At 42.3% G+C, this 12,631-nt stretch overlaps 2 protein-coding genes and 1 non-coding gene across 4 annotated transcripts in view; 2 read left to right on the plus strand and 1 right to left on the minus strand.

The window, feature by feature from the left end:
• Positions 1–1,724: 1,724 nt before the first annotated feature.
• On the minus strand, positions 1,725–12,619 carry CCNB1 (cyclin B1). 2 transcript variants are annotated; one of them, XM_054252218.2, is made up of 10 exons: positions 12,467–12,619; positions 11,694–11,864; positions 11,439–11,597; positions 7,824–8,006; positions 4,556–4,714; positions 4,118–4,354; positions 3,700–3,840; positions 2,542–2,652; positions 2,274–2,375; positions 1,725–1,860 (listed from the first exon to the last, which is right to left on the minus strand). In XM_054252218.2, the coding sequence occupies exons 1-10, from the start codon at positions 12,485–12,487 to the stop codon at positions 1,855–1,857; spliced, it is 1,290 nt and encodes a 429-aa protein (XP_054108193.1). In that variant the 5' UTR covers positions 12,488–12,619; the 3' UTR covers positions 1,725–1,854. The 2 variants fall into 2 exon arrangements, with proteins under 2 accessions (XP_054108193.1, XP_002744945.1); XM_002744899.6 differs by lacking the exon at positions 1,725–1,860 and having other exon boundaries at positions 2,201–2,375.
• Positions 3,330–3,433, plus strand: LOC118151974 (small nucleolar RNA U13). The gene has a single exon (XR_004740362.1). It is a non-coding gene; the product is annotated as a small nucleolar RNA U13 (small nucleolar RNA).
• The window catches only part of LOC118151518 (uncharacterized), a 105,503-nt gene continuing 105,357 nt past the window's right edge, over positions 12,486–12,631 (plus strand). The window contains exon 1 of the mRNA XM_078365986.1: positions 12,486–12,611. Within this exon, the coding sequence (XP_078222112.1) occupies positions 12,486–12,611 (126 nt within the window). The remainder of the gene's footprint in view (positions 12,612–12,631) is intronic.

Consider the following 12,631-nt stretch of genomic DNA (forward strand, 5'->3'; position numbering starts at 1 on the left):
GGGGCAGATCACTTGAGGTCAGGAGTTCAAGACCAGTTCAAGAACTGATCCACATGGTAAAACCCCATCTCTATTAAAAATACAAAAAAAACGGGGTCCAAAGTGGCTCCCGCCGGAGGTCATGGCGCTCGCGAAGGCGAGGTCATTAGTTCAAGGCTAACCTGAGCAACCTCATAAGCTCAAACTGATTGGCAAAAAAAAAAAATACAAAAAAAAAAATTAGCTGGGCATGGTGGCAGGTACCTGTAATCCTAGCTACTTGGGAGGCTGAGGCAGGATAAGCGCTTGAACCTGGGAGATGGATGTTGCAGTGAGCAGAGATCATGCCACTGCACTCCAGCCTGGGTGATGGCACAACCTCCACCTCCTGGGTTTAAGCAATTCTCCTGCCTCAGCCTCCCGAGAAGCTGGGACTACAAGTGCACACGACCATGCCCAGCTAATTTTTGTATTTTTAGTAGAGATGGGGTTTCATCTTGTTGACCAGAATGGTCTCGATCTCTTGACCTCGTGATCCACCCACCTCAGCCTCCGAAAGTGCTGGGATTATAGGTGTGAGCCACCACGCCCAGCTCCTTCAATTTTATATTATTTTTTATTAAGCAATTCTCCTGCCTCAGCCTCCCAAGTAGCTGGGATTACAGGTACCTGCCACCATGACTGGCTAATTTTTGTATTTTTAGTAGAGACAGGGTTTCACCATGTTGGCTAGGCTGGTGTTAAACTCCTGACCTTGTGATCTGCCTTTGTCTGCCTCCCAAAGTGCTGGGATTACAGGTGAGCCACCAGGCCCAGCCTGTTTTAATAATGCAGAGAAAACTGGTACTTTTGGATGTCATCTGGTTCTGTCAAAATTCAAAATGCACGTTTGTTTTAGGGAACCAAGAATACATAAAAACATGGTACAAAACAACATATAAACAAAATTGTAGGGGCAAAGAGAAAAAGGCAGTCTGAATGAACAGGGGAAATGGTTGAATACATTAGTCATGTGTTGCTTAATGATTGGGCTATGGTTTGAGGAATGTCATTAGGTGACTAATTGTTCAAACATCAGAGTGGACTCACACAAATCTAGATAGCATACCCCTACTACACTCCTAGGCTACAGACTTATACACCATTGTTATTGAATACTACAGGCAATTGTAACACAAGTCAGTATTTCTGTATTTAAACACAGAAAAGGTATAGTAAAAATATGGTATAATAATCTTATGGGACCACCATTGTATATGTAGTCTATGTTTGACCAACATGTTCATGGGGCACATGACTATTTATCTGTACTATGTAATATAATGCACAAATACAGGTAGGCTTATGTGAGGAAAATAATTGTTATGAATATAGGATGAACCACATTTTGAATGAACCACATTTTAAATAAACCCATAAAAATTCATATGCACATCTATATTTATACAAGACATGGAAGGATAAATCCATAATTGCTGATGTCCTTCAAATGGGTGGGATTTGGAAAGAGGATAAGGGTCAAATTAACTTTTTAAAAAAGATACCTTTTGTATTTGAGTATTGTTTTATTTTCTTAATCAAAACACAAAAACAAAATGAAAACTGGGCTTAGAATATAAGTTCTCATTTTTCAAAGTGAAAGTTTGAAAAGACACTAGCTAAGGTTGATAACTTAAATAGTGGTAAAAGTAATTAGCTTAGAATGATGGGAGCAATCACCAGAAAAAACAGAAAACAGGGGACTAGGGATGAGGTGGTAGACTTTTACTTTAAAAACAGAGCTGCCGGGCTCACACCTGTAATCCCAGCACTTTGGGAAGCGGGCGGATCATGAGGTCAGGAGCTCAAGACCAGCCAGGCCAACATGGTGAAACCTCATCTCTACAAAAAAATACAGAAAAAACATTAGCTGGGCATGGTGGCAGGGACTTGGCTTACATGCAGTATGTCCTATGGAAGTAAAGTTTTCAAATACCTCCATCACCTTCTGTAACTCATATTAATAAAGTAAAAGCCAGGTACATAAAACAAGAACCAAGTATATAAACATATTGGGTCCCCAGATAAACCAAAAGCAGTTTTTAAAAATATTCCCCACCATACCTTTTAAAACAACTTTTCCATTACCCTACAGTAGGAAGTAACCACATTCAAATGAGCTAGGCTATAAAAAAGTAAAAGGGGCTACAAGCTTTATTAAAAGTAAGTAAATGCAATAGTAGTATGTACAGATGGCACATGGTGCCAATTTTATTTGTAAATATAGTACTCCAACTCAAGTTTACAAGTTACACCTTTGCCACAGCCTTGGCTAAATCTTGAACTAGTGCAGAATTCAGCTGTGCTAGAGTGCTGATCTTAGCATGTTTCGACGTAGCATACTTGTTCTTGATAGTCTGGAAGACAAAAGCATTAAAGAGGGGGAAAAAAAGTCACAAGATCCAATGATACAGGTATTCATTTAAAATACTGACTCATTCAAAATAAACCAGGCATTTGCAGGCATGATGTTTGCATTCTTTTCACTTTTCAACATCTTACACTGCCACTAGATTGACTCACCATGTGCTTTGTAAGCCCTTGATTTACCATGACTATATTCTTAGCCAGGTGCTGCATAACTGGAAGAAGGGATTCTTCAGTGTATGACAGGTAATGCTGTAGAGTTGGTGTCTAAGACAACAAAAGTTAATGTTAAAAATGCTCAATCAGTAATGATTTTCATAAAATTTCTAGATGTTAGATGTTATGCAGGAGTGGGGAAGGGATGAGTACTGCATAACTAATTATTAATATAATTGAAATTTAAGACAAAGCCTAAGACTCTTTAATAGGTGCTCTCATGCTTCCATAGGAACCTGTGCTCACACCTAATTTCATTATTGTAATTGCTGACTTGCCCCCTGCTAAAACTAGACTCCACTTCCTTGAGGCCAACTTTGTCATAGTTCCATTCCTAAGATAGGAGAAGCATTTGTTGAATGAATGAATGAATATGAACTACTAGTATGTTATTTGAGCTTCAAGTTTCTCCATCTGTAAGAAGTTATTGTACCTTTATCAAAGGGAATAAAGTTGAAATTAGGCAAAGAAATGGAAACACTTGGCTGGTTGCAATGGCTCATGCCTATAATTCCACCACTTTGGGAGGTGGAGGTGGGCAGATCACTTGAGCCCAGCCCAAGACCAGCCTAGGTAAGATAGGAGACCTTGTCTCTACAAAAATTACAAAGCTCAGCCTCCAGGGTAGCTGGGACTATAGGCATGTGCCTGTGTGTATATATATATATATGTTTTTAAATATTTTTTGTAAAGATGAGGATTTGCTATGTTGCCCAGGCTGGTGGGCGACACTTTTGTAGTTCATAAGTGTGATGATTGGGTGTTCACGTGAACGTGTAAAATATGCTACCCTCAAACCTTGTTACAATGTGGGCATATTACCCATCTGACATGAAAAAAATTAAAACTAGCTAGGGGAGGGTGAGGTTGCAGTGGGCCAGCATCGCACCACTGCACTCCAGCCTGTGTGACAGAACAAGACCTTGTCTTAAAAACAAAAAGAAGTAGAAACATTCTAAGACATCTTTTTAAACTACTCCTTCAGTAGATCCCATATTTATGAACCACTTGAAGTGGATTTTAGTAACAAAAGTCCTGTATTCAGTCAAATACTCTTTACAATTTAAAAGTTTAGGAGTTTTGTGGGACAGAGCTTACCCATTCACCATCATCCAGAATTTTCAGTGCTAAGCAAAAAGCTCCTGCTGCAATTTGAGAAGGAGGAAAGTGCACCATATCATAGTCCAACATAGTTAGTTCCATCAGGTATTTGGCCAAAGTATGTTGGTCAACATCAGCCTGAAACAAAACCCATCACTGAGCTTCTTTCAGAAAAGTTTCCTTTGGAAAGGATACCCATATGTATCTTTAACTACAAATGTTTGTCTACAAACTCAAATGCAAGTGCCCATGGAAATCCCTAATATTAACATGCAGCCCAACTAGAAATAAAGAACATCTTTATCCCTTCCCCATGTAGTTAGGTATAATACAACTTAATTGAATTCGACTTGCTTGGTCAGCAGCAGTGTTCCCTAATGTACCCATACCAAAAGGTTTCTCAAGAAACCTTTACCTCTCCAATCTTAGATGCTCTCCGAAGGAAGTGCAAAGGTAGAGGCCGACCCAGACCAAAGTTTAAAGCTCTTAGAATCTTCATTTCCATCTGTCTGATCTGGTGCTTAGTGTAAGTGTTGTCAGTCACAAAAGCAAAGTCACCAATTTCTGGAGGGTACATTTCTTCATATTTGCTGGCAATAAACATGGCAGTGACACCAACCAGTTGCAGCATCTTCTTGGGCACACAATTATTCTGCAATGGGAATTTTAACAGGATGAATAAAATACGTGAAAAGGAGACACAGAGCTATGATGGAGAAGAGGTAGACAGACAGTCATTCTTCCATAGCAAAATCTTAATAACATCAAATCCTCCAAGAAAGATCTTAGCTGAAAGTCATTTTCTTATGACAGCTAGAATCCCAACAGGGAAAACTTTTACTGAAATGCTCACCTGCATGAACCGATCAATAATGGAGACAGTCATGTACATGGTCTCCTGCAACAACCTGAATTTCATCTGGACCTGTACTAGCCAGTCAATTAGGATGGCTCTCATGTTTCCAGTGACTTCCCGACCCAGTAGGTATTTCGGTCTGACTGCTTGCTCTTCCTGTAAAAGAAAATGCTGATTATTCTTAGAAACATGATTCCATGTAATATATTAAAGATCAGTTACTTCCTACAGTAGCACTGGGGCATTTAGAATATCAGTTTTTTTTTTTTTTAAGATGAAGTTTTACTCTTGTTGCTCAGGCTGGAGTGCAATGGTGCGATCTTGGCTCACTGCAACTTTCACCTCCCAGGTTCAAGCAATTCTCCTGCCTCAGCCTCCTGAGTGCATGTGCCACCATGCCTGGCTAATGCTTTTTTTTTGGAGTTTTAGTAGAGACAGGGTTCTACCATGTTGGCTAGGCTGGTTTCAAACTCCTGGCCTCAGGTGATCCACCTGCCTCAGCCTCCCAAAGTGCTGAGATTACAGGTGTGAGCCAACGCGCCCAGCCTATGTAAGTTCTTAATTCAGTTATTCATAGAGTCACCACAAACACCATCACCAAGAAAGAAAGCAAACATTAAGGCCAGCATGGTGGCTTATACCTGTAATCTCAGCACTTTGGGAGGCTGAAGTGGGCAGATTGCTTGAGGCCAGAAGTTTGAGACCAGCCTGGCCAACATGGCAAAACCCTATCTCTTCTAAAAATACAAAAATTAGCTGGGCATGGTTGCTCGCGCCTGTAGTCCCAGCTACTCAGGAGGCTGAGGCATGAGAATCGCTTGAACCCAGGAGGTGGAAGCTACAGGGAGCTGAGATTGCACCACTGTACTCCAGCCTGGGTGACAGAGCAAGACTGCCTCCAAAACCACAAAAAACAAACAAACAAAAAAAGACATTAGATAGGACAGTGTGACAGCTTTTTTATATTGTCAGGTCTTACAATATTCAATTCACCACAGCTGCTGCTGGCCCACTTCCTTCCAAATAAAGATACTATACTGTCATCTCAGATCTTTTCACTTAGGCCTTTAAACCTAGAGCCTGAGCTTTATGTAGAGAAAATATCAGTACCTCCCAGAGAAGCTGGAACCCATGTACTACAATATTTCTGCCTGCTCCAGGGCTAAACCCCAACAGCAACATAGCTAAGAACTGTGGGGACAAGAGTGACTTTATTTTAAATGCTAATTCCATGTGACTTCTGCCTGTTCACTAAGTTTGGCCTTTCCTCCAAAACAGCCCTTGATACTATCATATACATTATAGGCTGTGATGTCAGCAGCATTCCCATAGCCACTCACACATTCCTTCTAGAGCATGTATACTTTCCCCAAGAAAACGTATACATACCCAAGCCCTGGGTATGAGGAGTTACAGTGCAGAGATCTACATCTTTCAGCCACACGAGACCATACTTCTGTCTGTAAATTTCTCCTAATCAGTCACCCAATACCAACAAACTCCATTTATCTGCCTTATTCCTTGGTTTCTAGGCTCCTTTGACATTTGGGGGGAGTTGCTCTGCATATATGGCCTTTCACAGAACAAGAATGAAGCATCGAGAAACAGCACATTTACTAAATTTAATCCTCCAAAGTTAGAACACAACTTTAAAAAGTACAAGACGTGAGAAGAAACCCAAAGTAGAAGGCTGCTCCTGAAAGAACTCTTCTTGCAGAAGAATCCTATAGAAAAAGAAGAGGCCCAAAAGGAGGGCTGGGAGCAGTGGCTCATGCCTGTAATCCCAGCACTTTGGGAGGCCAAGGTGGTTGGATCACCTGAGGTCGGGAGTTTGAGACCACCCTGACCAACATGGAGAAATCCCATTTCTACTAAAAATACAAAATTAGAGGGGTGTGGTGGTGCATGCCAGTAATCCCAGCTACTTGGGAGGCTGACACAGGAGAATTGCTTGAACCCAGGTGGCAGAGGTTGCAGTGAGCAGAGATCACACCACTGCACTCCAGCCTGGGGAGGAATAGTGAAGCTCTGTCTCAAACAAAGAACCTACAAAAAATGGAGAGGCTCAAAAGGAGCAGGAAAGAGATGAATATGTCAATGATGACATAAGACAATGCATAAAAACAACTGCGGGCTGGGTATGGTGGCTCATGCCTGTAATCCCAGCACTTTGGGAGGCTAAGGTGGGTGGGGCGGGGAGGATATCACCTGAGGTCAGGAGTTTGAGTCCAGCCTGGCCAACATAGTGAAACCCTATCTCTACTAAAAATACAAAAATTAGCCGGGTGTTGTGGTGGGCACCTGTAATCCCAGCTGCTCGGGAGGCTGAAGCATGAGAATCACTTGACCTAGGAGGCGGAGGTTGCAGTAAGCTGAAATTGTGCCACTGCACTCCAGCCTGGGCAACAGAGCAAAGAGCAAGACCCTGTCTCAAAAAAAAAAAAAAAAAAATCAAAACCAAAACCTAAAAAACAAGTAAAAATACAAAAAGTTAGCCAGGCATGGTGGCATGTGCCTGCAATCCCAACTACTCGGGAGGCTGAGGCAAAGAATTGCTTGAACCCAAGAGGTAAAGCTTGCCCTCTATCCAGGGCGACAGAGTGAATAAAACAAAAAAACAAACAAACTGGGTAAATATGGTATAGCTTATGCTAGTATGTTTATGCTGCCATATAGAATGCTTGTGTTTGTGGGGAAAGGGCAAATGCCATTAACAGAAAGTTTCAAAAGTGGGATCAAATTGAAATGAACCAAAAACTAGCTTTTGAGCGTACTGAACCAAAAACTCCTTTAGGGCACAAATAATTTCACCAACAATTGGATGCACATCAGCCACACTAACACAAAATGCCTTGTGTTAGGGGTGGCTACAGTCTTTCAGTATAGTCTACATCCTCATCCACTTCCTGACCCATTCATTATTGCCTAAAATGCAGAGTTTGGGACTTAACCATTCAAACTGCAAAGGAGATGGCATAGTTACATATCAAATTCAATCTGTGGACTTTCCTTTAGGAAGATCAATAGTAGTATCCATGCTAACTTTGAACTTGACAACACAGAGTGGCAAACAGACTTCGTCGTAGGTTTAGTGACTTTTTATTTTAGGTATTCCAAGAGGGAGAATTTGAAAGTGCAATCTACTCTTAAGAAATGCTGCCCACATCCTGCTTGAATTATTATAAACTATTGATAGAAAATACTTTCATAAAGTTAGAAGCAGTTTAGAAAAAGAAAAAAAACAACAACAAATGATAATACTGACCTCAAGTTGTCTCAGATAAGCATAAATATCTTTCACATATTCACTACAAAGGTTTGGATCCACTCCATCTTCTGCATCCACATCATTTACTGCAAGAATTACATCAGAGAAAGCCTGACATAGGTCTTCTTCTGCAGGGGCACATCCAGATGTTTCCATTGGGCTTAGAGAGGGAGTGTCAACCTTGAAACAAAGAGATCTCTTGAAACAATAGCAAATAGGAGTAAGCACTATAGTTAAGGTCAGTTTATTGGTTTCAACTTTAGATAGTATTCTGCTGAAATGACATACAAATTATTTCCTGAAAGGAAAGTATCTTTTCAGATTTATTCCATTTCTTTTTAGAAAGTGAGTAACATCAAAAGAGATCATTTGGGTTGGGTGCAGTGGCTCACATCTTTAATCCCAGCACTTTGAGAAGCTGAGGTTGAGGCTAGGAGTTCAAGACCAGCCTGGGCAATATAGCAAGACCCTGTCTCTGTCAAAAAAAAAAAAAAAAAAAAGTCTTCATTTAATTGCTCAAATAAAAAGAATGAGGTCGGGTATAGTGGCTCAAGCCTGTAATCCCAGTAATTTTGGTGGCTGAGGTGGGAGGATACTTTGAGACCAGAGTTCCAGACTAGCCTGGGCCACATTGCAAGAACTCATCTCTACAACAAAATGTTTAAATTATATGGGCATCAGGGTGAAGGCAGTTGCCTGTAGTCCTAGCTACTCAGGAGGCCAAAGCAGGAGATCACTTGAGCCCAGGAGTTTGAGGATACAGCGAGCTATGACTACACCACTCTACTCCAGCCTGGGCAAAAAAAAAAAAAGAGTGAAATGCCAACTTAAAGTCAGTTTAAAGTTGGAAGCCAATGAATTCACATCTAGACTTCCCTCCAAAGGAAACTGAGAATTAATTAATCTTTATGAGCAAAATGTGAAGTTAATCCAAATAAATGATAATTCAGTCTTTAGTCTTTATTTCAAAATATAAACTGCTTCTCACTACTCAAAAGAACACAAATTCTGTCCTGACTAGTAAAGATTAACTAACTCCATCACCATTAACCATTTCCTTTGAACTCCCTTTATCCCACTGTTCAAAAATGTATTAAGCGCCTTCTTCAAGTCAAACTCTGCAAGGCATTGACTTCATTGCATCCTCAAGGGCTCTTAATTTAATAGACAAAGTTAAGTAAAGAAATAAGACTGGCTGGGCACAGTGGCTCATGGCTTCTCAAAGTGAGGGCGGATCATATGAGGTTGGGAGTTTGAGGCCAACCTGACCAACATGGAGAAACTCTGTCTCTACTAAAAATACAAAAATTAGCCGGGTGTGGTGGCACATGCCTGTAATCACAGCTACTTGGGAGGCTGAGGCAGGATAATTGCTTGAACCCGGGAGGTGGAAGTTGCAGTGAACCAAGATCACACCATTGTATTCCAGCCTGGGCAACAAGAGTGAAACTCCTTCTCAAAATAAGACTGAGTCTGGGGGTGGTGGCTCATCCCTGTAATCCCAGCACTTTCGGAGGCCGGGGCAGGTGGATCACCTGAGGAGTTTGAGACCAGCCTGACCAACATGGTGAAACCCCATCCCTTAAAAAAAAAAAAAAAAGAAAGCCTGCCTTTACTAAAAATGCAAAAAATTAGCTGGGCATGGTGGCACGTGCCTGTAGTCCCAGCTACACGGGAAGCTGAGGCAGGAGAATCGCTTGAACCTGGGAGACGGAGGTTGCGGTGAGCTGAGATTGGGAGACGGAGGTTGCGGTGAGCTGAGATCGCGCCACTGGACTTTAGCCTAGGCAACAGACTGAGATTCCAACTCAAAAAAAAAAAAAGATGGATTCTAGGAACAGGGGTGGAGATGGGGGAAGTTAGGGAAAGCTTCAGGAGTTGATGCTTGAGCTGTTTTCAAGGATGAAAAGGTTATTAGCTAAATGAAAGACAGGGTGGGGAAGGCATCCTTACTAAGTGGGAAAGCAAAGGTAAGAATCAATATGGGCCTTTCAAGAAAGCCTCATGTAGTTTGATATGCCCAGTTAGACTGTGCTGGCTACATGTTTCATGTACTATGACCAGAAATTCAACACTAAAGCAATATCTTTCAATCTTTTATCCTTAGATATAAGAAGCTAAACTGGCCAGGCTCAAGCTAAATGGTGGCTCACGCCTGTAATCCCAGCACTTTGGGAGGCCAAGGTGGGTGGATCACTTGAGGTCAGGAGTTCAAGACTAGCCTGGCCAACATGGTGAAACCCCATCTCTACTAAAAATACAAAAACTGGCTGGGCACGGTGGCTCACGCACTTTGGGAGGCCGAGGCAGGTGGATCACGAGGTCAAGAGATCAAGACTACCCTGGTCAACATGGTAAAACCCTGTCTCTACTAAAAATACAAAAAATTAGCTGGGCATGGTGCCGTGTGCCTGTAATCCCAGCTACTTGGGAGGCTGAGGCAGGAAAATTGCTTGAACTTGGGAGAAAGAGGTTGCAATGAGCCGAGATTGTGCCACTGCACTCCAGCCTGGGCAACAGAGTGAGACTGCCGTCTCAAAAAAATTTTTTTCCAAGCCAGGCGTGGTGGCTCATGCCTGTAATCCCAGCACTTTGGGAGGCTGAGGTGGGCGGATCACCTGAGCTCAGGAGTTCGAGACCAGCCTGACCAATATGGTAAAACCCTATCTTAAAAAAAAATTTTTTTTCAGGTAATTTTCTTAACTGGTTTTAACTAAGTTTAAAACAAACAGAGCTTCAAAATGCAGTTCATTGCAATTTCAAAGCATCCTCCTCTACATGACCTACCTTTCCTTCACAGGATAGGACACCTTTACACATTTGATATTTAATATAAAGTTATTGGTCTTGAGCCTAAATCTTTTTTTCTTTTCTAAAACATCCTGTTATAACATTTTTTTTTCTTTGAGGCTAAATGTTAATTCATCTTCTTAACCACTCCCTGAAGAGTTGCATTCTTCCTGTTTTATTCATTTACATATTCCAATGTTACGGGCTTATTATTTAGTAGCCATATTAGGCAGTTAAAAAAAAAAATTCAGGCCGGGCACTGTGGCTCACGCCTGTAATCCCAGCAGTTTGGGAGGTTGAGGCGGGCGGATCACCTGAAGCCAGGAGTTCAAGACCAGCCTGACCAACATGGTGAAATCCTGTCTCAAAAAAAAAAAAAAAAAAATTCAAGAGAATATTCTATGTTTATGAGGATAAATTCTGCGAGATAGCTTGTTCTTGGACAATAAAACCTTTGGTTCAGGCAGCTACTACTTAATATCATTAACAAAGAAAGTAATATAAGAAAGTCGTAACAAAAGCATAGATTCTGAAGTCAGACAGCCTGAGCTTGAATCCCATATGAGCCACTTACCTGTGTGATCCTGACATAACCTTTCTAAAGCCATGACCTAAATAGTAGAGGTGATAATATCTACCTCAGAGAGTACATGTAAAGATTACGTGAGTTACTGCATGTAAAATGTTAGGCAGAGCTTGCCTCATGCTAGGCACTCAATAAATGATATTAATATTACTATTTATTTGAATGTTCTTGCATGTGTCAGTGAAATAAGGGACAGAAGAAATAACAAGACTCTACAATGTTAAGAATAAGTTTACCAAAATAGGCTCAGGCGAAAGTTTTTCTTCTTTAACAGGCTCAGGTTCTGGCTCTGGCACTGGCTGGGACACCGGCACTGGCCCCAGCATAGGTACCTTTTCCAGAGGTTTTGGTAGTTTTTTAGCAATAACTTTTCCAGTAGCTGAAGGTTTTCCCTCCTGTGTAGATGAAACAGAGAGAATGGAATATTTCTGCATCAAGGACCACAGCTGGAAGGCGGGCTCTTACATTAGTTAGGTCAGGAAGAGGGCTACCTTTTTCATAGGCATTTTGGTCTGTAGCTGTTCACTGACTTTGTTACCAATGTCCCCAAGAGCTGTTCTTGGCCTCAGTCCGGGCTTGGAGGTTGCAGCAGGGGCCATAGGCACGCGCTTTGCGCCTGCCATACTGATCTTCGTCGTATTTTCAGCATTTATTTTCGAGTTCTGAAAGAAGCAAGACTACTTTAAGAGCTGGTCCACGGAAGCTCGAGTAAGTCAAGGGTTAATTAAGGTGGGGCACAAGAGAGGTTCCCAGAAGGAAAGCCGACTAAATATGGGTTCCAAGGGAAAACGTGGGTCCCAGAGTGTACTCTGCGGCCGTGACAAGTCAATTTCCACCGAGAACCTCTACATTTACCGATAGAGGGATTTCCTAATTAGTCCTCGCCAGCCCTAAAATACTGAGAATTTACATTTGAAAGGAAACCGAAAAAGCCTCCAGTTGCTGATTCCATCTCTCTGGAAAGTGGGTTACGCAGTTGCTGGCGGGCCCACTCAGGAACCCTCCATAACTTTTTCAAAAGGTTCCTAGACTCTCCACCTCCCCCAAACATTTATCCAATGTCCGTCCAGGTCTCTTTCTCACCTTCCTCCCTCCGTCCATCGTCCCCCACACCCCCCACCAGGCCTGGGCCCACCTCGGTTCTCTTGGTGACTCCCCTCCCACCTTCCTCCCCAAATCTCTCCTGAAGCCCTCTCCCGCTCGGGGGGCTCCAGCAGGCAGCTGCGAGGAAGGCCGCGTTAGTTCGCAGTCCGCAACGGCTCACCCTGGTGACTCGGAGCGCCATGGCTTCCTCTTCACCAGGCAGCAGCTCAGCGGAAAGAAGCAGAACACCGGAGTCCCGACCAGCCGAGGACCTGAACCCACCAGAAACCAACAACCGTTCCTCCGCAGCAGGCCGGGAAGAGCCGGCCTAACCTAAAGTTTAAAC

Source organism: Callithrix jacchus, chromosome 2 (assembly GCF_049354715.1).
Source record: "Callithrix jacchus isolate 240 chromosome 2, calJac240_pri, whole genome shotgun sequence".
Lineage (NCBI taxonomy): Eukaryota > Metazoa > Chordata > Mammalia > Primates > Cebidae > Callithrix > Callithrix jacchus.